The sequence below is a fragment of the Natator depressus genome, chromosome 11 (assembly GCF_965152275.1).
Source record: "Natator depressus isolate rNatDep1 chromosome 11, rNatDep2.hap1, whole genome shotgun sequence".
Lineage (NCBI taxonomy): Eukaryota > Metazoa > Chordata > Testudines > Cheloniidae > Natator > Natator depressus.
In genome coordinates, this window is record NC_134244.1 from 173288 (window position 1) to 201287 (window position 28000).

At 45.6% G+C, this 28000-nt stretch overlaps 1 protein-coding gene across 1 annotated transcript in view; it reads right to left on the reverse strand.

The window, feature by feature from the left end:
• Positions 1-28000, reverse strand: part of LOC141995676 (unconventional myosin-X-like) — a 268905-nt gene that overhangs the window by 166646 nt on the left and 74259 nt on the right. The window contains exons 6-10 of the mRNA XM_074966937.1: positions 22178-22302; positions 20435-20448; positions 11947-12031; positions 3635-3738; positions 2574-2703 (exon numbers count right to left, since the gene is read on the reverse strand). Of these exons, the coding sequence (XP_074823038.1) occupies positions 2574-2703; positions 3635-3738; positions 11947-12031; positions 20435-20448; positions 22178-22302 (458 nt within the window). The remainder of the gene's footprint in view (positions 1-2573; positions 2704-3634; positions 3739-11946; positions 12032-20434; positions 20449-22177; positions 22303-28000) is intronic.

Below are 28000 nucleotides of genomic sequence, written 5' to 3' on the forward strand. Positions count from 1 at the left end.
CATTTACCAAGCAATCCAGATCACACTTCACTATTTACCATTCCTCCCAATTTTCAGGTCATCTGCAAACTTTATCAGTGATGATTTTATGTTTTCTTCCAGGTCATTGATAAAAATGTTAAATAGCACAGAGCCATGAACTGATCCCTGTGGGACCCCACTAGAAGCACACCCTTTTGATGACAATTTCCAATTACATTTTTATACCTATCAGCCAGTTTTTAATCCATTTAACTTGTGCCATGTTAATTTTATACAATTCTAGTTTTTTTATCAAAATGTTGTGCAGTACCAAGTCAAATGCCTTAGAGAAGTGTAAGTGTTCCAACATCAACATTATTATCTTTTCAACCAAACTGGTAATCTCATCAAAAACGGATATCAAGTTAAGTCTGACAGGATAAACCCACCCCCAGCCATTCTGTATAGAGTCAGGCGGCCTCTGAGCATACCTAATGGATCAGGCCCCACAGGAGAGGCAGACACTCCTCCCACAGTTCATGAATTGCACTGGGGCTTTGGCAGGAGACAAGCACCTGGATGCCCAGAGGGAGGCAGGAGGGCACATGCCCAGAGGCAGAAACACAGGCACCAAGGGAATTTTTACTGCAAAAACTGGGGCACCAAGGAGGCTTAGGTGCCTACAGGATTTGGTGGCAGTCAAGCAGTTTTGAGGATTGCAGCAGGGCCTAAAAATGGGAATCAGGTGCCTAGATTCCTTTATGAATCCAGGCCTAGGACCTTACCCAAGTCCAAGTGTATTATATTAACACACTTACCTTCATTAACCAGACTTGTAATTTTGTCAAAGAAGAGTATCAAGTTCATTTGACATTTCACAAAATCATTTTGAAAGGCATGAATTACAAGCAGCCTTGGAATGAATTACTGACTATGCTACTGTGTAATATTATTATTTATGTTCCAGTAGTGATCAGAGACCCCTAATCAGGATCACTAAACTGACACTAAACTGGGAGGAGTGGTAGATACGCTGGAGGGTGGGGATAGGATACAGAGGGACCTAGACAAATTGGAGGATTGGGCCAAAAGAAAGCTGATGAGGTTCAACAAGGACAAGTGCAGAGTCCTGCACTTAGGATGGAAGAATCCCATGCACCGCTACAGACTAGAGACCGAATGGCTAGGCAGCAGTTCTGCAGAAAAGGACCTAGTGGTTACAGTGGACGAGAAGTTGGATATGAGTCAACAGTGTGCCCTTGTTGCCAAGAAGACCCAATGGCATTTTGGGATGTATAAGTAGGGGCATTGCCAGCAGATCGAGGGACGTGATCGTTCCCCTCTATTCGACATTGGTGAGGCCTCATCTGGAGTACTGTGTCGAGTTTTGGGCCCCACGCTACAAGAAGGATGTGGAAAAATTGGAAAGAGTCCAGCGGAGGGCAACAAAAATGATTAGGGGACTGGAACACATGACTTATGAGGAGAGGCTGAGGGAACTGGGGATGTTTAGTCTTCAGAAGAGAAGAATGAGGGGGGATTTGATAGCTGCTTTCAACTACCTGAAAGGGGGTTCCAAAGAGGATGGCTCTAGACTGTTCTCAGTGGTAGCAGATGACAGAACAAGGAGTAATGGTCTCAAGTTGCAGTGGGGGAGATTTAGGTTGGATATTAGGAAAAACTTTTTCACTATGAGGGTGGTGAAACACTGGAATGCGTTACCTAGGGAGGTGGTGGAATCTCCTTCCCTAGAAGTTTTTAAGGTCAGGCTTGACAAAGCCCTGGCTGGGATGATTTAGTTGGGGATCGGTCCTGCTTTGAGCAGGGAGTTGGACTAGATGACGACCTGAGGTCCCTTCCAACCCTGATATTCTATGATTCTATGATCATTGTGCAGAGATCATTGAGCGACACACTACACAAACACATACAAGAGCTGCCGTCTGCCCAGAAGAGCTTACAATCTAGTTTGTCAGGATGCAAATGAATGTCTGTGTGAGTGTCACAAAAACCCGAAGACTAAAAGGGGAGGGAGGATGAGAGTAACAAATTAAAACAGGTTTAAAAGTTATTCTGTGTGTAATTTTGTAAATTTTTTAAAACCTTTGTTCATTTTTTAAACTTCTGCTTCTTTAGGAAATGAGGCTCTACCAGATCAGCTCAGACTAGATACCTCTGGTTGGGGATCCTGGCTCCAATGGTGATCAGTACCAGATACTTTAGGTGTATGAAAATCTGTAGTGGACAATTTTTTTAAACCTCTGCATGTTTCTGTTTCTTTTTAAATATCTCCATATTTTTATTTACACACAGATCATAAATAACCATGTGTCTATCGACTCAGCTCCAGAGTGATGAGAGCAGGGTGAAAGGGGCCTCAGGGCCATGCCCTAAGCAGGTTGATGTATCAGGCCTTGGAGCCCTGCAACCTGGGTCAAGATCTCAATCAGAGGAACTTGGGCAATGTGGGTTGAGTGGGTTAAGCTACTGGGGCTTTGGTGAAGTGTGCCAGCAAGCTAGGGTATCAAGGGGAGAGAGGGAGGGACAGAGCCATGGTGAGAGACTATCTGGGCTTGGACAGCAGGGTGCATAGTTCACAGAATCATACTTACCTGCTTTGGTTGTAACCTGGGCTCCTCCAGCCGTCATGAACTCCATGTTTCCCAGCTGAAGGGTGCCAGAGAGAAGTTTGAAGATGTCCTGTATCTCTTCGGTGCTAAACTCCATCACTTTCAGAGCAGTCTACTCAAAGCCACAAAGAGAAGACATAACTTACATCAGCAGGACCGTGCTGTTTAAAATAGGAGGCTCAGAATCACAGTCACTCAGATGGAAGAGACCTATTAGGGAACATATAGCCCATCTCTTTGGGAGTGGTTGTACATTTATTAGTGTATTTTTAGACCTTTTCTAATCCCCTCTCTCATCATACACATTATACCCAGCTATAGAGCTTTCTGCTTACCTATTCTTCCCACCAGGTTTCACCTCTGCCCCTACACTAAAATCACCATGGTTCAATGTCATTGCTAATTCAAGTTTGTTTCTCTTATATTTTAATATACTAAATACACTTATTTGGCCTTGTTTTCACCAAACACACAGAGTCAGGTCTGTCCAAGTTCCAGGGATAGATGTATGAAGTGTCCACACCACACATTTTAAACAGTGTTGTAATCAGGTTACCTGGCTCAGTTACATTTATAACCTTTACCTTCTGCCTTACTTTGTGTATTCAAGGGAAAGCATCCCTTCTCCTGACCAAACCCCTCACCAAGCCAGACAATGTGGTGCACAAGCCATACTAGATAACACAAGTGAAATGCCAGAGCAATGCATGCAGGTCACATGATGTTGCATCACTTCACGCAATGTCCGACTCTTCGAGCAACTTTGTGCTGGAGACAAGGCCACTCTGACTCTCTCAGGCATTGCAGCACCTGCATGGTGTTCTCAGGCTGACTCCCTGAGTCTGGGTTTCATCCCTTTTAATCTGTGAAAATATTCCTGTTCCATTCATATTTTAATTGCTTCCCCTGTTCAAGGGCCAAACCCCATCCAATACCAAAAATGATCTAACCACAGAGGCTATCAGGGATGGGGAAATTACTCTAAAGAAATTGCCACAAGATCACAGAGGAAGTGCCACATGGGACCAAGGAGAAGAACTCACCATGACCTTGTTGAACATCTCTAGATCATTCAGGTTCTCATCACTCACACAGCCGGACTGGTTCAGGTAGCGATAGCTCTCCGGTTCAGAGAGAGACAGGGCTTCTGCAGCGAGCCAGTCCCCCAACATCACAGAAAGAGAGGGGGGCAGGTGTTAGTTTACTCAGGAATCAGCTGACATCCTTTGCTACTTTTTCCTTCTAAGTTATTGTGAGGGCAAGGTAGTGGAGAGGCCTTTAGATCTGGAATACTAGCAATTAGTGAAACACATCAAGATTTTATTCTCAGGCCAAGCTCCAGATATTCCAAGCCTGGCTTCACCTCTGATATAGGGAAACCACTCCTCTTTTTAAAGCTGGAGATTCACTGCTAAGAGTATTTAAATTAACAGGAAGGAGGGTATAAAACTAATCCTATGGGATTCACCTAACCAACTGCTCTCCCACTTTTCAACAAAAACAAGCCTGGGACAGTCAGAAAACAACATGTGAGACTGTGTGGAAGGATAAAGAAAAAACTGTTACCTTTCATAATTGCTGTTCTTCGAGATGCGCTGCTCATGTCCATTCCATGCTAGGTGTGTGCACGCCCACATGCCCAGTCGTCGGAGATTTTTGCCTTAGCGGTATCTGTAGGGATGGCTGTGGCGCCCCCTTAAGTGCTGCGCTCATGCATTGGTATATTAGGTGCTGCTGGCCCCATGCCCTCTCATTTCCTTCTTGCTGGCAACTCCAGAGGGACAGAAGTGCAGGTAATGGAACGGACATGAGCAACGCATCTTGAAGAACAACAGTTACGAAAGGTAGGTAACCATTTTTTCTTCTTTGAGTGCTTGCTCGTGTCGATTCCATTCTAGGTGGCTCACAAGCAGTACCCCTGGAGGTGGGCTCACAGTTCACAGTCCTACAGCTTGCAATACTGCTCTGCCACAGCCAGCATTGTCTCGGGCCTGCTGGGTAAGCGCATAATGAGATGTAAACATGTGGTCGGACGACCAGGTGGCAGCCTTGCAGATATCCTGGATCGGCACTTAGGCTAGGAAAGCTGCCAAAGAGGCTTGTGCCCTGGTTAAATGGGCGGTTAAAATCACCGGAGGGGGCACCATGGCTTGGTTGTAGCAGTAGCGGATACAGGTAGAAATCCAAGCCGAGATCCTCTGGGCCAACACTGGACGACCTTTCATCCTGTCAGCCACCGTGATGACTAACGGCGACAATTTACGAAAAGGCTTGGTCCTCTCAATGGAGAAGGCTAGCGCCCTTCTGACATCCAGAGACTGCAACCTGCACTCCTCCTCCAACTTATGAGGTTTAGGAAAGACAGGTAAGAATATGTCCTGAGTAATATGAAACTGCGAAACAACCTTGAGTAGGAAGGCCAGATGCTGTTGCAGTTGGACCTTGTCATTGTAAAACACTGTGCAGGGCAGCTCCGAGGTAAATGCCTTAATCTGGGAGACCCTGCGGGCAGATGTTATTGCCACTAAGAAACCACCGGGAGAGGAGCAGGAAGCCAGAGGCTCAAAGGGGATTCCCGGGAGCCATGACAGCACAAGATTTAGGTCCCATGGAGGAATGGGGTCCCTGACATGAGGGTAGAGGTGCTCTGGGCCCTTGAGGAACCTGGCAGTCATGTCGTGGGTGAAAACCGACCTACCCTCGAGCAGAGGATGGAAGGCCAAAATAGCAGCCAAGTGGACCTTAACAGATGAAAGAAACAGACCCTGGAGCTTAAGATGCAGGAAGTAATCCAGGATTAAGTGCAGCGAGGTCCTCTCGTGTCGAATGCCTTTATCCGAAGTCCAGCATGTAAACCGTTTCCATTTGGCCAGATAAGTTGTTCTGGTAGAGGGCTTTCTGCTGCCCAGCAGGACCTGCTGGACACCGGCAGAGCATAGCCACTCGTACACATTCAACCATGTAGCAGCCAGGCCATCAGGTGGAGCACCGTCAGGTTTAGATGCAACAGGCTGCCATGGTTCTGAGAAAACAGGTCCAGATGGAGCGGTAGCTGTAACGGGGCAGGCACCGAGAGGTCCAGCAACGTGCCGAACCAGCGCTGGCGTGGCCAAGCCAGAACTAGGAGGATTATTTTCGCTCTGTCCTGCTTGATCTTCACAAGGGCTCTGGATTAATGGCACTGAAAGGAAGGTGTACCTCAGAGCCCCCAACCACGGGAGCAGGAAAGTGTCCGACAGGGAGCCTGTCGGCGCCCCAGCTCAAACAGAAAGCATGACATTTTCTGTTGTGCCCAGGTGCAAAGTAATCCGCCTGGGGAGTCCCTCACCTTTGAAAAATGATGTTGAGTACTTCCGGATGGAGCGACCACTCGTGGCGAGACAAGAAGGTCCTGCTGAGGCGATCTGCCAATATGTTCCTGGCCCCAGGGCGGAGAGCAGCCACAAGATGCATGGCTGAACACAGAATTCCAGAACCTGAGGGCTTCTTGGCAAAGGGCTGCGGACCGGGCTCCACCTTGGTTGTTGATATAGAACATAACGGCGGCATTGTCCATCAGGACTTGAACCACCCTGCCTTTTATATGAAGCAGGAAAGCTTGACAGGCCAGACGTACTGCTTTGAGCTCCCTGACATGTGTGTGTAAGGAACGATTCGCGACTTGACCAACGACCTTATGTCCCAAGGTCACCCAGATGGGCGCCCCACCCCACATCCGAAGCATTGGAGACAAGGGTGGCCGACGGGTATGGGGCCGCAAAGGGGACTCACCCCAATACCAATGCAGGGTCCAACCACCAAGCGAGTGACAACAGTATGTGGTCCAGAACCTTGACTACCCGGTCTATGTTGTGTCTGTTGGGGACGTAAACTGATGCCAGCCATGCCTGTAGGGGCCTGAGATAGAGTCATGCGTGCCAGACCACGTAAATGCAGGCCACCATGTGGCCCAACACCCTCAAATACACGTGAGCGGTGGTGAGACGGTGGGCTTGCATCTGAGAGATTAGGTCTGACATAGCATGGAATCGGGCTTCCGGGAGGAAGGCCCTGGCCTGAACAGAGTCAAGGACTACTCCGATGAGCTCTGTGTGTTGCACCGGAACAAACATCAATTTTTTTCTCATTAATCAATAGACCTAGATTGCGACATGTGGAGCAAACCAGATCGAGGTGCCACCACTCCTGATGCCGAGACCAGCCCTTGATCAGCCAGTCGAGGTATGAGTAAATTTGAATGCCCCAACCCCTCAGGTAAGCGGTCACTGGCACCATGCACTTTGTAAACATTCTCGGGGCTGACAAGAGACCAAAGGGCAGCACCATGAATTAGAAATGGCGCTGGCCCAACATGAAACGGAGGAACTGTCTGTGTTCTGGGAAAATGGAAATATGGATATATGTGTCCTTCAAGTCGAGGGCAGCGTGCCAGTCTCCCAGATCCAGGGAGGGGATGAGGGAGGCAAGGGAGACCGTGTGAAACTTCAACTTCTTGAGATGCTTGCCAAGGCGACGCAGGTCCAGGATGGGTCTTAGGTCCCTTTTGCTTGTGTTGAGCAGCCAACGGTCTGATGTCACTCATGACCATGCCGACTGGAAGGGGCATAAGCGGTTGTGGAAAGAACAGGAGGATGGATCCAGGTACTTGACTGAGGCGCTGCCCCAGTTCACACCTTCAAAATGCCTGTCTCTGGCCCCCAGGGTGTTTCGAAGGGCCGGGTTAAGCCAGCAAGTGAGAGGACAAAGGACAGCATCACTTAAGCCCTTTGTCTTTGTCCTTTCACATATAGGATCCCTGCCGGGAAGACTCCCAGGACTGAGGTGGAGGAGGAGGCTGGAACTGCTTTCTGACCTGCTGTGGAGTATGGAGGCCCAGCGAATGCAGGATGGCCCAGGAATCTTTCAGGCCATGCAGCCTCATGTCAGTGAGCTCAGAGAAGAGCCCTGCACCTTCAAACGAGAGATCTTGGACTGTGGTCTGCATCTCTTGGTATAACCCCAAAGACCGTAGCCAAAAGCTGCACCCATGGCCACCGCCAAGGCAACCACCCTGGCAGCCGAGTCTGTAGCATCCCAGGCCATCTGGAGGGCACCCTTCGCCACCGCTTTGCCCTCCTCCAGGATCATGGCAAACTCGAGGACTAGGTCCTGTGGAAGGGCCTCCGTGAACTTGATAAGGAAGTCGCATAAGTTAAAATTGTACCTGCCCAACAGGGCTTGGTGGTTGGATACCTGGAATTGTAGGCTGGCTGTCGAATAAATCTTTCTGCCAAAGAGGTCTTGTCATTTGGCGCCTTTATTTTTTGGGGTGCCACTCACCTGTCCCTGCCTGTCCCTCTCGTTAACTACAGACACAACCAGCGACCCCGCTGGTGGGTGCATATAGACACATTCAAATCCCTTTGCGGGGACAAAACACTTCTTTTCTGCACTTTTGGACATGGGTAGAATCGAAGATGGGGTCTCCCACAGCATTTTAGCAATCTGTGGACAGGTAATGTAATGCGGGCCGGGATGGAGGAAGATATGACATTGAACAAGTCGTCTGATTGCTCCTCTAACTCCTCAATTTTGAGGTTCAAGTTGGTAGCCACCCTTTTAAGGAGCACCTGGTGCTCCTTAAAGTCATCAAGGGACTACCAATAGACCAGGAGGGCCCGGCCACTGCTTCGTCCGGTGACAAAGATGACGAGGGCATCACCAGGGGAGGGACGGGTTCCCCCTCCCTTTCTGGAGATGGCACCTTGGATGTTTGCGCCTGTTGAGTTGTCCCCGTGGTGGATTCCACACTGTGTTCCGAGCCCGGTGCCGGTGGTTTGTCCGAGGCAGCCACAGAGGAGAGGTGGGAGTATGGAGCTGGCATCACCGGTACCCCCCAAGGGTTCCAACACGGCCATTGAGCAGGCCACTGTCCCTGCTGCCATGCTACCAACACCATGCTGGTCTCGCAGCTGATGGGATTCATACCCCACCTTGGCAATGGGCTGAACCCCAGCTCCGATTCTGAACAGTCCCCTTCTGGTGACCACGGTGGGGCTGTGAGGCCTGCGTATGCCAACTCACTCTCGCTGGAGACCGATGTCCAGAGGGTGGGGATTGCTGCCTGTCCCTTGAGCAGTACCGAGGCAGCGGAGATTGGTGTCGCAATGGCGAGAAGTCAGGTGCTGGGGGGGACCGGCGCCTAGGAGGCCGCCTGGATAATAAAGATGTGTGCCAAGGTGATCTTAGGCAGGAGGCTGGCCGGTACTGGGACCGCAGGGACCGGTGCCTTGATTCTGCCGATCTGTGCCTTGTGGAAGGAGAGCACGGCACTGGGGACCTGGGCCTTCTAGCCATCAACTGGCGTTGTGGGACTGGTGTCCTAAGCCATGGGGACATAGATGAACACCTGTAATCCGGGGGCCAATAGTGCTCCCCTGCCCTTTGGGGAGGTCCCATGACTGGCTTGCCCTTGGGCTGCAGGGCCTTAGCCACTTCTGGCACCTAGCACGGCATTTGCCGTACCAGTAGGCCCACCAGGTCTTTGGCCACTTGGGCCATCTTGGACAATGAAGGTCCCTATAGAAGCTGGGATCCCCTACCGCTCCCAGAAGTCAGATCCTTGGCTGGGCTTGGGGGTCCGACCTTAACAGTACTCCCTTGTAGCCCCAGGGCGGGCACATGGCCTGAAATAGGTACTTTGCCCAGAGCCCCCTTCCGCCCCTTGGACGATGCTGGGGAGTCCTTTTTCTTTGGACACTTCTTGGGCACCGGGAAGTGGGAACAGTGCAAGGAGGATCCCAGTGCTGGCGGGGCGCTCCACACCAATGCCAAGGTGCTAGAAGCAGAATCCAGTCGGGAAGGCTCTGACGCCAGGGGCAGCACCCCTCAGGAGCTCTCTCAATCGGATGTCCCTCTCCTTTTGAGTTCTGAGATGAAAGCTTTTGCAAATCCTGCACTTATCTTTTATATGGGATTCCCCCAAGCACTTCAAGCTGCTGTGAGGGTCACTGACAGGCATTGGCCTGTTGCATGAGGAACACGGCTTAAAGCCAGTTGGGACTCTAACCACTAAACTAAGAACTAAAATTTACTTAAAATGCTAACTAAGTACCTACAAACTAAATAGAAAGGGAATAACAACGGGCTGTTAAGAACCGCTAACGCTCTTGCTTTGCAAGACAAGGCATTCTGACCAACCCTCATGAGTGGTAAGAAGGAACTGAGGGGGCCTACAGACGCATGAGCGTGGCACTTAAGGGGGCGACCCTACGGATACCACTAAGGCAAAAAATCTCCGATGACTGTGCACGCACACACGTAGAATGGAATCAACATGAGCAAGCACTCGAAGAAGAGGTCAACACCAGATGAGAGGAGGGTCAGCAAGGGGAGGGGAGAGAGGTAAGTGAGGTCAGCTACAGCAAGTACATGGAGAGTTCTAATAACCAAGGAGGTACATTGTAAACTGGATCCTGAAATGAATGAGCAGTGTGTGAAGATGTGTATGGACAGCTAAGGAGGCCTGCAGTGGTCTCCATAGAGAATACATTCCTGAGATAAATTCAGTAAACACAAAAATCCTCATTATTTAAAGAGGACATTTCTTAGGGATTTTAGACCCAGAATATGACTACCCTTAAAAAGGGAACTGCAAAAGATTAAAAGAATTAAAGAAGCTGCTAGCAATGTCCTGTCAGTAAGAGGGACATTTGGTCCATAACAATGCACCCCAAAGAGGAAATTCTCTTCAGCTTTCTGCAGTGTTGGATGTTTAAGTACTTCTTTAACTATGGACACCATTAGGGATGTGTTTAAACGTCCTGTTATCCATCTACAGAATATAGAATCAAGTTCAAGGTCTTGGTCCTTGTCTTCAAGGAGTTTAATGGCCTGAGTCCAGCATATCTAAAAGAAAACCTAAAGCTCTGGGATGAAGACAGGTCGACCCACTCCATTCCTCAGGCCCAATGGAACTTTCTACTGTAAAGATGAAGCTTATTTGTGCAGGTAACAGATTTTTCTCAGGGGCTGGTCGAAGATTGTGGAATGAACTCCAACGAGGACTAAGGGCCCCTGCAAACCACAGCACCTTCCACTCCAAGTGCCAAGAGCACTTCTCTGACCAGCCTTCTCTAACAAACACAGCAGCACAAACAGTAGGGGAAAAAAATCCTACCAAAAGAAAACATTGCACTGAGCACACAATTCCCCTCCCACCTGCCGCCAAAGAAGAACAAAGCACACGTAACAGATGTTGTTAGTCATGTCACTTAATGCACGACTGGAAGGCGCTCAGACACTACAGTTTTGAGGAAAATATATGAAGAAGAATAGACCCAAACTGAACTGAATCCTTCTGGCATCCTTGTCCCTCTACATTATCTCTTCTGCTCTTGTGGCTTCAGTTATGATCTCTGCTGTGCTGATGAATCCATGGTATCTCCCCACTCACTCCAGCCTCATCTCTCTTATTGTCTCTCTAATATCCCACTCCCAGGGCAAAATTAACCTTGTGAAAACTGAACTCACCTTTCTCCACAAAACTTCCTCTTGTTCACCCTTCTCTATCATTGTTAACAACCTCACCCAGATTCACCATCACTGTGTCATTTTCAGCTCCTTTCTACCCCAGCTATACAGCTGCCAAATCCTGTTGCTTTTCCTATATGACGTCTCCAAATTCCATCCTTTCCCTCCCCATGACTAGAGTTAAAATCTTTATCCAGGCTCTGGTTGTCACTTGCCTCCACTGCTACAACCTCTTCCTCTCTGGTCTCCCCAAATCTCACCTCTCCGTCTGCGAAAAATTCTGCCTTGAAAAATCTCTGGTGCCTATTACTCCCTCTCTTTAAATCCATCCACTGGATCCCTCCTGCCTTCTGTATCAAGTTTAAGGCTCCTCATCCTCCCCTTCAAAGACCTAAATAATTTAGCTTAACTCGGTGCACTTTGCTGTGCAAAGACATCTCTCTCCCACTTCCTCTTATGCCTGGAACTCCCTTTCCATTCTAGTGCAACAGATATCCACACTCTCCTCTCTCCCATTTCTCCTTTTTGAGAAGGCTAGCAGTGTTTATCAACCACCCAAAGGGCTGTTATTATTTTGGAAAACCTGCCACCCTGCTCCTACTTACTGCTCCTGTTTACACAAGGATTACATTAGCTCTCTTTTGCCACTTTTGTTGCACTGGAAGCTCATATTCAATGTCCATTATGACCCCTAACCCTTTTCAGAGTAGTTGCTTTCGAGGATACAGCACCCCATTTTGCAGGTGTGGCCTGCTCTCTTAATTTCTAGATGTTCATCCTTGCATTCGGCTGTACTAAAATTTATTTTGTTTGCATGGGGCCAGCTTACCGAGAGATCAATTACCTTTCTGCTCCCCACTGACACCAGCTAGCAATGCATAAAAGATGTGGTAATTCCGCTCTCCCAGGTTCTGGTGCACAACTCGATTCTGAAATGAACACAAGAGGACAGCTGGTAGCAAGTGAAATCCATGTTAGACTCAGAATTCATGGTAGTGAAGAACATTGAGAGGGCAAGGCCCTCAGGGAATCTCTAAGGCCAACGCAGGCAAAGCAGTAACTGGGACCTTGAGGGTCTTACCACCCAAATTAATCTCACATCAAAACATGCTCTTGTTGCTACTGCGCATGTGCAAATTTCTCTGAACTATTAAACAAGAGCAAGGTGTGTCCAGGAACTGAAGTCTCAAGTGAGGTCCTTGCCCTTAGCCCTTACCTCAACTGAGTGTTTCACCTTCCTAACATAATGACAGGTTTCAGAGTAGCAGCCGGGTTAGTCTGTATTCTCAAAAAGAAAAGGAGGACTTCGAGACTAACAAATTTATTTGAGCATAAGTTTTCATGAGCTACATCGAATGCAGCCGATGAAGTGAGCTGTAGCTCACAAAAGCTTATGCACAAATAAATTTGTTAGTCTTCAAGGTGCCACAAGTCCTCCTGTTCTTTTCACCTTCCTAAGTACACTTATTCAGTGCAGAGGTTCTGCAATAATGTGTGAGATTAGAGTTCTGGTTGATGGGAGCAAAGTGCCCAGGAAGTCCCTCTCATCCAGATCCCAGGCTCTTTTGTCCATATCATGGAACCCAGCCTTTATTTGGACAATCACTGAATGACATACGGGTGGCGGTGTACAAAAAGGAGGGCAAATTTACAGGAGGGCACATTTTGACATATAGGGAGACCTCAGCAAAATGTATATAGTCGGAGGTGCCATTTAGGGAGGGCAGGGGAGCATCTCCTCCCCCCAGACTCCCGAGTTTCGTACCACAGAGGAGCGCAAACAGGAAAATGAACCACTTCTCCATGCTCTCGCCGGAGGAGCCAGAAGCCCTTAGCTGTGGTCTGAGAAGTTGCTGCAGAGCTGTCCCTGAGGAGCTGGACAAGCAGCTCCCCCCACCCTGGCTCAGGTTTCCCTGGCTGTGGGCTCTGTGGCAGGGACCAGGAGAGCTGACACTCCCTCTCCCCCCGCCAGCCCCCGCAGCCCCAGGATCAGAGGGGCACTCAAAGCAATTCATATGGGTAAATAGCTCCTTGTTACCCAGCTGATAGGATGAGAGCCAGGAGAGAGCACTTTCTGGATAGCCTTGGCCCAGAGAAGGGACCTGATGTGTGCTGATCTCCTTAAGTCTCTCCACAAAGCTGATCAATTTTATTTTCAGTGTAACAGTCAGTGCTGCCCTTATACAAGTCAGCTGTGCCTGATGAAAATCAGAGGAGGTTACTGTACATACCTCTACTTCTCAATCAGCAAATAACAATGTTTTCTTTCTTGAATTAGCCTACATACCCCTGGGACATTTTTTTTAAACAACTCCTGGAGGGCTCTTAATCCTACCAGGTTGTTACAGCCTTGGAAGAGGTCTCTTTACTAACTTCCTTAATATATGAGTATGCCCTTGAAGCGACAAGGGCAAATTTTCCTAATATTATTTAAGACATATAGGATTATATATATTATATTTTCATTAAGAAATGGTTAAGAATCATCCGGTTTGGCCACTGCAGATACTGACTCAGGAAATCTATATCACATTATAGAATTGAACAGTTTCCGGAGGCTAAAACAGGCTTTTAGAACAGTCATTTGTAAATGCAAGTTCAATTTTTAAATTCATTTTTATGTTTTAATCTTTACATCTTTAGTACCTTGAACTGAAGTGTGTTTTCATTTGTTTATCAAATGCATTGTATAAACAGATTACAATGTTTAAGACTTTATTTATAATTACTGAGTAACTTAATAGGACAAGAAAACACACTGCTATTGAGAAAAGGTGATAATATTTTTATCTACTGAAAATATACCTTCAGGTGTCTTAGCGCTGATAGGAAACCCATGTTGGCCTATCTATTATAATATTTTCTTTTCAATTATCACTTTAAATGCTTTTCATCTTTCCTTTTTCGAAGCTAGTGCCAAAACAAATTTGTTCTCTAATTTATTAATTATTCCATGTTTTAGAATGATTGAGGGGAGACAACTGCTTTAGACTTCATCGCTTTTGAATGAGAAATCAAATATACAAATTAAGAGTGCACGTTTTCTTGCTTATAATTTTCTAGACGGTAATATAAATGAAAATAAAAGAATATGTGGATGTTTCAGGGTGATTGCTCAATATCATTGTCCTTACAGCTTCACACCAAATACTCTGCATGAATTTTATTTACCGGTTAAAGTTATTAGTTCTTGTATTAAGGTTCCAAAACTGATATAGGAAAGTAAATGCAAAGTAATGCACATTGGAAAACATTATCCCACTATGCATACAAAATGATGGGCTCTAAATTAGCTGTTACCACTCAAGAAAAAGATCTTGGAGTTATCGTGGATAGTTCTCTAAAAACATCCGCTCAATGTGCGGCAGCAATTAGAAAGGCTAAAAGAATGTTAGGAACCATTAGGAAAGGGAGACAGATAAGACAGAAAATATCATAATGCCTCTATATAAATCCATGGTAGCCCAGACCTTGAATACTGCATGCAGATGTGGTCGCCCCATCTCAAAAACAATATATTGGAATTGGAAATGGTACAGGGAAGGGCAATAAAAATGATTAGGGGTATGGAACAGCTTCCGTATGAGGTAAGATTAAAAAGACTGGGACTTTTCACCTTGGAAAGAGATGACGAAGAGGAGATATGACAGAGGTCTATACAATCTTGACTGGTGTGGAGTAAGTGAATAAGGAAATGTTATTCACATAACACAAAAACTAGGGGTGACCCAATGAAATTAATAGGCAGAAGGTTTAAAACAAAGGACGTACTACTTCACACACTGCACAGTCAACCTCTAGGGTTCAAAAAAGAACTGGATAAGTTCATGGAGGACAGGTCCATCAATGACAGGTTTCAGAGTAACAGCCGTGTTAGTCTGTATTCGCAAAAAGAAAAGGAGGACTTGTGGCACCTTAGAGACTAACCAATTTATTTGAGCATGAGCTTTCATGAGCTACAGCTCACTTCATCGGATGCATACTGTGGAAACTGCAGAAGACATTATATACACAGAGACCATGAAACAATACCTCCTCCCCACCCCACTCTCCTGCTGGTAATAGCTTATCTAAAGTGATCATCAAGTTGGGCCATTTCCAGCATAAATCCAGGTTTTCTCACCCTCCGCCCCCCCCCCCACACACACACACACAAACTCACTCTCCTGCTGGTAATAGCTCATCCAAAGTGACCACTCTCTTCACAAGGTGTATGATAATCAAGGTGGGCCATTTCCAGCACAAATCCAGGTTTTGTGCTGGAAATGGCCCACCTTGATTATCATACACCTTGTGAAGAGAGTGGTCACTTTGGATGGGCTATTACCAGCAGGAGAGTGAGTTTGTGTGGGGGGAGGGGGCGGAGGGTGAGAAAACCTGGATTTATGCTGGAAATGGCCCAACTTGATGATCACTTTAGATAAGCTATTACCAACAGGAGAGTGGGGTGGGAGGAGGTATTGTTTCATGGTCTCTGTGTATATAATGTCTTCTGCAGTTTCCACAGTATGCATTCGATGAAGTGAGCTGTAGCTCACGAAAGCTCATGCTCAAATAAATTGGTTAGTCTCTAAGGTGCCACAAGGTCCATCAATGGCTCTTTAGCCAGAATGGTCAGAGATGCAATGCCATGCTCCGAGTTTCCCGAGCCTCTATTTGCCAGCAACTGGGAGTGGACAACAGGGGATGAATCACTTGATGATAGCATGTTCTTTTCATCCCCTCAGAAGCACCCACTGGCCACTGTCAGAAGACAGGATACAGGGCTAGATGGACCACTGGTCTGACCCCGTATGGCCATTCTTATGATACCTCAAGGTTTGGGATTGTAAATATCTTGCTGTATTATCTCTTTATTGTTCTAAACGTACATATCAAAACTTAATATATTGGCTTTAATTGTTGTTTGTATATATTGTCTTTCTTTATATAGGAATTAGACACACTGCTTCTGTCAGGTAATTTCTAAGTTATTATCTGCAAAAAAAAAAACCTAGAGAGTTTTCAGGTGCCTAAGTAGCCCCTGGAATCACAGTTAAACTTGCCCCGCTACCAAAATCTGAAATTGTGGCCCTAAATATAGCCCCAAGATTTCACTACTGGTTCCAAAAAGAGCACATTTTGATAGTTAATGGAAGCCTATCAAGAGTTGCCCATCCTTTGGTTTCCACCTCTGCCCAAGGAGGGCTCTTATTGAGGAGTATGGGGTACAAATATAGCCCTTAATCCTAGAAAATCTTCACTACAGGAGTTTTTAATCCCCCAGACAGTATCATCGAACTGGACTTCCTGCATGAATGAAAACTGATGACATGACAAATAACTGACAAGATGTGGCCCTTGAGTAATTATTACTTGACTTAGGAAAATGTACTGTAGTGTGGCTAACAAACAAAACCCACTACCAGTTCCCAATTTTAGAAAATGATCTATCGTACACTAGAAAGGCACTGAGTACATTACAGGGAAAGAACAAAATATTTAACATACTGTTTTTAAAATGTGTGTTTCATTTTGAATGCTGATCTCCTTCAGTTCTTTTAAAGGTCCTGTCTGATAGGCACCTAACTTGGACTTCACGGAGTACATCCCAGACACCACTAAAAAGCCAGATTTGGGGGAAAAGTGATTCAAAATATTTCCATGCACAATGCATTCAGAAATATTAATTTTTAAAAATAGCATAGTGACTTTGAGCTGTACAGTCGTCTTCCTTACCTTGCTGGTTTGATCATCTCACAGCTCCCTTTGAATCCATTTGCAGGTTCCCCATCTCCTGTTGTATCAGATTTAAACAACATGTCTTCTCCTTCAAGGTCTAAATCTGCCCCTCTGCTTATCTATCCTTGCTGAGCTCCATGTGATACCCTGCCCCCTCCACTCCTGCCCATCAGTTTGTCAATCTTTTAAACATTTTCCTCCATGCTTTCTTCCATGTATTCCCCCAACATCCCTAAACTCATCTGAAAGGACCCTCCCCTGTTTTTAAATCTTCCCTAAAATCCAATGTAGGCAGCATAGCAGAAGTGAAATTTGTTGATTTGAACAGACATCCATTTTGTTGTTCCTTTCTCCTGATCTCAGTATACCTGTCAACTCCCTGGGGTACAGACTGTCCATTATAGTGTGTACGGAAAGTACCAAACCATATTATGGGCATTACCACAAACAATAAGTTGAGATTCATTTATATTGGACATTACTTATGATAAAGTTTACCTGACTAACTTATTATGAAAGAGTAGTAGTGATTTAGTTGGGGATTGGTCCTGCTTTGAGCAGGGGGTTGGACTAGATGACCTCCTGAGGTCCCTTCCAACCCTGATATTCTATGATTCTATGTCAGTTCAAATTGGGTTCTATTTTGCATTTACAGTGGAGGTTCAAACTCCTTTTTGTTGTTGTTTCTTAAAGACAAAACAGTGTATCCACCCCAAATTTTGAGAATATGATCTCTGAGGAAATTTGAATTTTCTGAGGATTTTCAAAAAAAAATCTGTTAATTAGTTTAAGTACTAATCAGTTAAAAATTGGTTCTAAAGGAAAACAAGTATCTCTAAAGAATCTCAGGGTTTTTCAGGTATCATTAATTTGAAAACTACAGACTGTATAAAATCACAAACATGTACCTAGTAAGAATATCAGGGTCTCCTTAGAATTATATTGTTAATTAACAAAAGAAATTAGTATCATTCATCATATCAAGCTTTCTGTGCTGCATTTAGCCAATGGAGAAAATGTTGCAACGTCCATTCTCTAGTGCAGTACGCAGATGCCTTGTTGAACAGTTTAGGAGAAGAATACGTGCCTTTTGCCATAGCCCACCTGTAACATCCCCTACAGCTGAAGCAGAGCATTAATAGGGAGCACAAAGAACATGTTTTGCAAGTCACAGTCATTCATGTTGCACTGAAAAAGATTTTCAACAAAGGAATGGCTACTTTGATGAATACAAGGATTTCTGTGAGATCAGTTTTCCCCAAATATGAGCACGTGCCTAAGAACATAAGTACAGCCATGTGGTGTCAGACCAATGGTCTATCTAGCCCAGTATCCTGTCTTCTGGCACTGGCCAAAGCTTCAGAGGGAATGAACAGAACAGGCAATCATCAAGTGATGCATCCCCTGTTGCCCATTCCCAGCTTCTGGCAAACAGAGGCTACGGATGCCCAGAGCATGGTGTTGCATCTCTGACCATCTTGACTAATAGCCATTGATGGACCTATCCTCCATCAACTTATCTAGTTCTATTTTTGAACTCTGTTCTAGTTTTGGCCTTCACAACATCCTCTGGCAAGGAGTTCCACAGGTTGACTGCGTTGTGTGAAGAAATACTTCTTTTTGTTTAATTTAAACTTGCTGCCTCTTAATTTAATCGGGTGACCCCTGGTTCTTGTGTTATGTGAAGGTGTAAATAACGTTTCCATCGTCACTTCCTCCACACCAGTCAACATTTTATAAACCACTCTCATATCCCCTCTAAGTCATCTCTTTTCCAAGCTGAAAAGTCCCAGTCTTGTTCATCTCTCCTCATATAAAAGCTGTTCCATATCCCTAATCATTTTTGTTGCTCTTCTCTGTACCTTTTCCAATTCTAATGTGTCTTTTTTGAGATGGGGCGACCAGAACTGCATGCAGTATTTAAGCTGTGGGCTTACCATGAATTTGTATAGAGGCATTTTGATATTTATTGTCTTATTAGTTATCCCTTCCCTACTGGTTCCTAACACTGTTAGCTTTTTGGACCGCTGCTACACATTTTGCAGATGTTTTCAGAGAACTAGACACAATGACTCTAAGATCTCTTTCTTGAGTGGTAACAGCTAATTTAGACTCCATCATTGTATATGTATAGTTGAAATTATGTTTTCCAGAGTGCATTATTTTGCATTTATCAACACGGAATTTCATCTGCCATTTTGTTGCTCAGTCACTCAGTTTTGTAAGAGCCCTTTGTAACTCTTTGCAGTCAGCTTTGGACTTAACTATCTTGAGTAATCTTGTATCATCTGCAAATTTTGCCACCACACTGTTTATCCCTTTTTCCAGATCAGTTATGATTACGTTGTACAGCACTGGTCCCAGTACAAACCCCTGGGTGACACCACTATTTACCTCTCTCCATTCTGAAAACTGACCTTTTATTCTTACTCTTTGTTTCCTATCTTTTAGCCACTTACTGATTCATGAGAGGACTTTCCCTCTTATCTCATGACAGCTTACTTTGCTTAAGAGCCTTTGATGAGGGACCTTGTCAAAGGCTTTCTGAACCTCTAAGTACACTATATCCAATGGATCACCCTTGTCCACGTTTGATGACTCCCCCCAAAAAGTAATTGAAATTGATTGGTAAGGCCTGATTTCCCTTTACAAAACTGTGGAGAAAGGAGGAGAAGAGGTCAGGGTTCTTTGGGATAGCGGTGAGGGTGGAATTTGTGGAAGTAGGTACTGAAAGGCTGGCATTCGTGTTGGGGTAAAGTTTAAAGTTCTGGTGCATTGTAGATGTGTATTAAGTCCATGCTAGTGATGAGTTGGGTCTCTCCCAGGATTGGGGACTAGAGGACATGTGCTGTTGGTTGCCTTACCTTTTAATTTCCTTGCTGTTAGGATTGCGTGTTAGGCAGGTTACATATAAACCATCCTTAACTGACACACAGCATAATGTTTTAGTGCAATAAATAACGCAACAGCACAAATGCGTTCCATGTACTTTCCTAACTTCAAAGGGTACTTAAACAAGGACCATTGGCAACTGAATCTCCCTGGCTAAGTACACCCATCAAAATGTGCCCTTTGAAAAGCTAGTAGAGACTATATTAGTCAAAACATGCCTTCCTTACTCTGGGATGAAAAACAAGGAGCAAAAGGTAGGAGAGGGTCTTGCCATACCTACCAAAATAGGCAGCCATAGATCACTCGGCCAGGTGGTGGACAAATTTTGACATGGCACCATTTCAGAAGGAACCAGAGCCCCTAAATGCCATGGCCTGACCTCACATCCCCCAGGCTGCAAAGGTTAGCCAGGCAACAAGGGAAGAGTTTGAAAGGCCCTTTCTCTGACGCAGAGCATTAAAACAAAGCTCTCCATGAACAAACATCCTTCCTCCCGTGTCACCGGTACTCATTTGGAATGACCGGAGAGAGAACATCGTCAGCAACATCCTGGAGAAGTGATGCCTTCACTGCAGTGACTGGACACAGAGGTAGCACTGTCCAACCGAGAAGGGGCAGCCCTGCTTGGACACTGCCTCAGGGGAGAAAGAGGGAATGGAGGGGCTCACAAGACTGAGGGAGGGTGGGGAGACGCACCCCCAGAAACAAACTTTACTCACCTTCTCCAATAAATCTGAGGATCAGGTTAAGGGGGAAACAACATTCAAGTGACCTCCCAATCTGATTTTCTGGTGACTGCCAAAGAATTTCCGAGCCCCATGGGAATTAATCCAGTGCCGCTGTAGCGCAGACACTTACCACAGTACTGGGTGGGGTTCTTCTGTCACCTCTCCAAAAGGTGTTAGCTTGGTCAACTGAAGAACTCTTCCATACATAGTCTTGTCTACACTGGGGCTTATGTCAACAACTATGTCCCCCAGAGAATTTTTCACACCCCTGCACAACATTGCTAGGTCAGCCTAGGTTTTATATGTAGACCAGGCCTCAGGCTATAGGAAAGAGGCACTGAATGGCCATGAGCATTACTTTCAGAACAAGAGATTTAAGAGAGAGAGTGGAAGAGAGGTCAGGCCGAGCACAGGGTCTGTGGCAGGCCAGAGTACACCAGGAGAGGCAGAGGTCAAGCCCAGGGTATCCAGTGAGGTCACAGAAGCTAGAGATTCATAGTTTTTAAGGCCAGAAGTGACGCATTATAATAATCTAGCCTGACCTCCTACATAACACAGGCCACAAAACGTCCCAAGTGATTTCTGCCCCAACTTCTATTTGAGATGGAGGAGCCTTTACCTGCAGAAAGTGGGAGAGGAGAGAAGAGCAGAGGAGAGGCTGAGCTGTCACTCTGTCCAAATCGTTTTTTTCTTTTCTTTTTTTAAATCAGCACCAGCAACTGCATTGGTCCAGGGAGAATTACTTTCAATGGTCCTAAGCACCTGCTGCTCCCCTGGAAGTTAGTGGGATTTGCAGTGCTCAGCATCTTTGAAAATCAAGTCACTTATTCAGGTCTCTTACCTTTAGGCATCCAAGGTTGGCCTTGGGCAAGACACTCAAGCCAAAATTTTCCCCAGAATAAGTCACTAACTAGGCTGCCACCTGACTCTGTGGTCCAGATTCTCCAGTCTGTCAGGGCCCCTTTGTGCCATGTAAGCTGCACAAAGTGCTTTAAAGCAGCCAGAGATGGCCTGTGGAGCACTCACCACATAAAATAACTCTCTGCTGATGTCCAGCTGCCTTCTACCCCAGCCGCCTCCCACCCCCAATCCCAGTGTGATGGGAAAGGGGTGGGGAGATGTCAAAGCCATTCCAGCAGTGGGGACTGTGCAAAAGCAGACCTCGACTCTGCTCAATCCTCCCCCGGCATATCTTAGGGTTGCCCTTGTGCACTGGCACCGGGCAGCTCTTATATCAGAGAGCTGCAACTGGCTCCCTACAGCTGCCATTGTTCCTTATGTCTGAGTGCAGCTTGGACATGGTGGATAATGTCTTCTTAACTCCCAGCCAGGGCTTGGCTGTTGACTGCAGCTCCCAAGAGAACATACACAAAAGGGAACAATCCTCTCTTGTTTTCCAAGGGAGCAGCATGAACTAAATGGTATAACAGGCCTGCTCTACTACAAACTTCTATGGATTAAAGTATTCGTGATATTTTGTGATAGGAACCTAAACTTTGTTCCCATCTCATGCATAGATATTAAGGAATCTATAGATGCAGGGAAGGGTAAAGTAGTGCAAACTCCTCAGGGCTCACAGAGTAGACATGGCCTTACCTGTTCTAAGTAAGATACAAAAGAAGTCACACCATTGCAGGGAAATTTGCCCACCCATTTTCGCCTTCCACAGCTCCTCCCCTCTTTGATGTGTGTGTTGGAGCAGGAAGGGGCAGAGACAGCAAGAGGAAAGGATACAATCGGTGACTCGCCCTCCCTGGATATGTCCAAGATGGGAGAAGTGCAGCTGGATGAACTTGCCAAAGCGGCTGGAGTTGTTGTTATAAACAGTCTTGGCATTTCCGAAGGCCTCCAGGATAGGGCTGGGGAAGGAAGACAATCATGGACCTGAACAGCAGCACCAACACCAGTGTGACTCAGGCAGGATTTGCTTTGCACCAGGTACATTCTGCCATCTCAGTATTACATTCACCATAACACAGGCTGGAGAAAACTGCAGGTATAATAAGCTAGGCAGAGCTGGAGGGGAAAGGCTGGCAGTGTTGGCAAGAGGCAGCTATAACACACTACTAAACAGGCATTAAACAATGGGATTGGGATTAGTTAAATCAGACCCAGGTTCATGTGGGCAATCAGCACTAGCACTGTTTGGGCCCATCTCACATCCAAAACAAGTCACCCTCCTAGCTATGCCTTTATTGCTGTTGGAGGCTAGAGAAGCCAGAACAATAGTTTGTTAAGAGGATGCACAATACAACACTATGCAGTAGAGAGTCCAGCGAAGGGCAACAAAAATGATTAGGGGTCTAGAGCACATGACTTATGAGGAGAGGCTGAGGGAGCTGGGATTGTTTAGTCTGCAGAAGAGAAGAATGAGGGGGGATTTGATAGCTGCTTTCAACTACCTGAAAGGGGGTTCCAAAGAGGATGGCTCTAGACTGTTCTCAATGGTAGCAGATGACAGAACGAGGAGTAATGGTCTCAAGTTGCAATGGGGGAGGTTTAGATTGGATATTAGGAAAAACTTTTTCACTAAGAGGGTGGTGAAACACTGGAATGCGTTACCTAGGGAGGTGGTAGAATCTCCTTCCTTAGAGGTTTTTAAGGTCAGGCTTGACAAAGCCCTGGCTGGGATGATTTAACTGGGAATTGGTCCTGCTTCGAGCAGGGGGTTGGACTAGATGACCTTCTGGGGTCCCTTCCAACCCTGATATTCTATGATTCTATGATTCTATGATTTGCCTAGTTTTACAACATGCTACATAAAAAGCACTAGTGAAGTCAGTACAAACTAAAATTTCATACAGACAATGACTTGTTTATACTGCTGAATATACTATACACTTAAATGTAAGCACAGTATTTATATTCCACAGCAAAAATGAAAAAGTAAGCAACTTTCAGTAATAGCATGCTGTGACACACTTGTATTTTTATGTCTGATTTTGTAAGCAAGTACTTTTTCAAGTGCAGTGAAACTTGGGGGTACACAACACAAATCAGACTCCTCAAAGGGGTACAGAAGTCTAGAAAGGTTGAGAGCCAGTGGTTTAACCAATAGAAAGATTAAAAGTCCAGTGGGGAAAACAAAACACAAAGAAAAGTCAAGGCCACTTTGCAGGAATGCTCTCTAAAGGTTTATATTTATCACTAAAACTCATTGTGATTTTTAACGAAGAGGATTGCATTTTTTTGAATGTGTCGATGATGCCCATAGTCTCATCTGTGCAGTTTCAGAGAGAAGCAGGTCCAGGATTACGAAAAGGTTAAAAAATAATTATGACCTACAATGTTATTTGAGATCAAATACTGCTGGAGTTTGCAGAAAATAGCATGTTGTCTTGACTTTGGACAAGGTTAGCTATGTGAAGGGATTAGAGTAGCAGCCATGTTAGTCTGTGTCCGCAAAAAGAAAAGGAGTACTTGTGGCACTTTAGAGACTAACAAATTTATTTCAGCATAAGCTTCCGTGAGCTACAGCTCAGTTCATCGGATGCATTCAGTGGAAAATACAGTGGGGAGATTTATATACACAGAGAACATGAAACAATGGGTGTTACCATACAGACTGTAACAAGAGTGATCAGGAAAGGTGAGCTATTACCAGCAGGAGAGCGGGGTGGGGCCGACGACCTTTTGTAGTGATAATCGAGGTGGGCCATTTCCAGCAGTTGACAAGAACAGTAGGGGGGGAAATAAACAAGGGGAAATAGTTTTACTTTGTATAATGAGAAAAGGAGGACTTGTGGCACCTTAGAGACTAACAAATTTATTTGAGCATAAGCTTTCGTGAGCTACAGCTCACTTCATAGGAATGCATCCGATGAAGTGAGCTGTAGCTCACGAAAGCTTATGCTCAAATAAATTTGTTAGTCTCTAAGGTGCCACGAGTCCTCCTTTTCTTTTTGCGGATACAGACTAACATGGCTGCTACTCTGAAATCTGTCTTTGTGTAATGACACATCCACTCCCCGTCTTTATTCAAGCCTAAGTTAATTGTATCCAGTTTACAAATTAATTCCAATTTAGCAGGAAAAGCTTTAAAAAACCTGAAGCCCTACCTTTATACTTTATCCTTCGAAAAACAGGCTTTAAACAAAGGCAAAAATGAAATTATTTGTACTGCAATAGCACCCAGACAGCCCATGCAGGACTAAGTTCCTCTGCTGGGCGCTGCACAAACACACCAGGAACCGTGGCCTCTGCCCCAGACAGCTTACTGTCTAAGTCCTGATCCTGCTAACACTTACACATGAGTAACTTTACACACAAGTAGTCCCACTGGTTTATCAACACCGCACATGCACAATATTACACACATACACGTTTGCAGGATCAGGGTCTAATCTGAAACAAAATGACCATGACAAACAGAAGGGGAAGGGAGGACATGGGTGAGGGTAATAAGGTCACATGGTTACCACAGTTACATTGTGTAGGTTAACTACCAATTTGACAATTCCTGGTGGTTCTAAATAATCTGAATTTAAATAATAATAGTAATTAAATAAAATCAGCTCTCTCCAACTGCAGCAGCCCCAAGCACTCACTGAAGAGCTGATTTCTAGCAGGGTCCATGGCAGAAGTGGTTCTGGAGGAAGGATTTGAAGGAGCAGAGGGAGTGTCTCTACAGTTTAGCTCAGTGAGGCATTCCATGCATAAGGGGCAGCATGGAAGAAGGTGCCGAGGCATTTCTGGGAGAGTGGACAAATAGGCATTTAAGGCTGCCATTATTAGTAAAGCAGAGAGAATAGGGGAGGCAACACAGTGCGAGACAAGTGCAGATATGTATGTGGAACAGAGTTGTGAAGGGCCCTAACGGTGTTTGCATTTGATGCAGTGGAGAATAGGAAGCCTGTGCAGGGCAGGAATTCAAAGGGGTGAGGGTGACAGAGTTACAGGCTAGAAGGATGATCTTAGATGCTTCATTCTGAAGGCACCAGAGATGGGTGACAGGCAGGCCTGAGCAGAGAAGGCAGCAGTAGTAAAGACAGCAGATGAGAAGGGTCTGGAACCAGAGTTTTAGCTATATGGAGAGAAAGAAAAAATTGGATTTTGGAAATGTTGCAAAGGAAGCAGCTGCAGAATTTAGACACAGGCTGGATGTAAGAGGTAAAAAGAGAGCAGTCAAAGATGACTCCCAGATTACAGACCTGAATGGCAGAGATGACAGGGGGAGTGAGGACTGTTTCAGAGGAAAGATCAGGAGTTTAGTTTTGGCCATGTTAAATAGTGGACAGTGAGAAGTATCCAGAAGAAGATGTAAGAGAAACAGACAGAGATATGGGACTGGACTGAAGGAGACAGATCAGAAATGTAGAGGTAGATCTGTGACACACTGACTTAGAGATGAGAGCTGAACCCATGGGAGCATATGAGGTCACCCAGAGAGAAGGGTAAAGGGAGCAGAGAGGAGTGGGGCCAAGGACAGAGGACTGTGGGACCCCACGAACAGTGGGAGAGGGAAGGAAGAGGACCCACCGAAAGAGATGCTGAAGGTGCAGCCAGTGAAGTAGGAGGAGAACCAGGAGAGGACGGAGTCGCAAAAGCCAAGGGAGACAGAATGTCACGAAGGAGGGTATGATCAACAGTGTCAAAAGGAGCAGAGAGGTCGAGGAGGATGAGGATGGAGTAGAACCCCTGGGAAAATAAAATAAATATTAGAGAAAACATCAACAACCTGTTTTATGCACCTTTCAAAATCCTTCTAGTATTAACTTTCTTTCACGGAGGAAGGATATCAGTTCAACAAAGAAGCATCTTCACGTAAAAATCTCAAAACTTGATACACTATGCTGAAGTTTCAATCAACAAGTACAAATTGATTTAGTTGGGGATTGGTCCTGCTTTGAGCAGGGGGTTGGACAAGATGACCTCCTGAGGTACCTTCCAACTCTGATATTCTATGATTCTATGAAATCTGGATATTTTCATACATTTTCTCTGTCTTAGAAATCAAGTCTCCTGAAGAGACCAAGCAAGCAAGATGGAAATGTGAGAGATACGTTAACATTTCTAAAGAAGCAGCTAAAATAAGGGGACACAACAAACAAGAACACCACTGAAACTAACCCAGTTGGGTTAAGGGAATTTTCAGAGACTGGATTTCTGGGAAAAATACAAAGCATGAACTTCACAAAAAGCAAGTAAACAAGATTACGATAACATTACACCACACAGGAGAGCCTTTAATATTATGAGCAAGTCTGAGCTGAAATTTAACAATAGCATTGCTGGCTTTCTGTATACATTAGCCCAGTTCCTCAGCCCCGCTAAGGTCATTCAGTGCCACTGGAGTAGCATAAAAAAGTGACCTTAAAGCTATTTTCTGGGTGCTGCTGAGAATTCCCCAGCCCTGTAGGCCTCAGGCAGAGGGGGTATGACAGCCATTTGGAGGCTAGAGAGGGTAAAACCAGAATGCCTCACACAACACTGATGCTCAGCCAGCAAAAGGGTCCCTAGAGGGCATTCTAGCTGGCATAGGTTAGAGAAGCCCGGTAACTGATTTAATTTGAGCTGGAGACTGGATCAGCTCCCAGCCAAGCCCCAGGATCACAGGAAGCACAAAAGTGACTTAAAACCACCTTTTCCTCTGTCCCCATCAATAGCAAAGATATGGGGAGACAGTTCATGTAAGGAGAATGGAGAGCTCCCAACCTGATCTCGTGCAGCAGCATGGAACCCAGAGTGGGGAATCTAATGATTATATATTAGTTTTATTATTCATATTGCAATTTCTCCCAAAGGCCTAGGATGGATGCACATTAAGTCAGGCACTGCACAAGTAACAAGAAACACTCCCTGCCCCAAACAGCTTACAATCTATTTAAAGACAAACACAACAAGTATCTGTAACAAACTGAGTTCACAGAGGAAGCAAGAAGAGGGTAGCAGCAAAAGGGACATTACGTTACACAGACTCACTGCAGGCACAGTTAAAAGATTTAAAAGACAAACAGACTTAGGGTCTGAGTGATGTCAGTTATCCCTGCTAGCTACCTGCCCAGCCATTACCATTTGGAAAATTACCATAGGCCCCGTGATAGAGGTGGGTCTGAGGACAGGGTACTGGTTTTACAGATTAGCTCATGCATAAGGGCAGGCATGGAAGAAAACAGTACTGAAGTGCCACAGGCCCGCAGAACTACAAAGGGCTATTTGGAAAGTAGCCACTCTACTGGCCCTTTACAAGGGGCCTGGACTTCCAGGGTGTGTTTTTCTTACATTGTCCCTGCTAAATACCATCACTGTTTAGATGTGCCAATACCAGCTGCCAAGTTCCGTTCTGGTCTTTTCTATTCAGGTTCTTATATAGCACTCATCACTGTGGTACCTGAATGTTCATGCTTCAGAGTTTGGTGCTCACAGTTCAGGGTTTCAGCTGGTCACCTTCAGGGACAGGAAGAGATTCCTCCCCCCACCCCATCCCCATCCCCAATGTATTCTGGCAGGTTTTTTAATCTCTTTCTTCTGAACCATCAGGAGTGGCCACGGCTGGAGATGGGACACTGAACGGGGGGACCAGGGCTCTCAGGGGCTTAGCTGGCTGGTTCTTGCTCA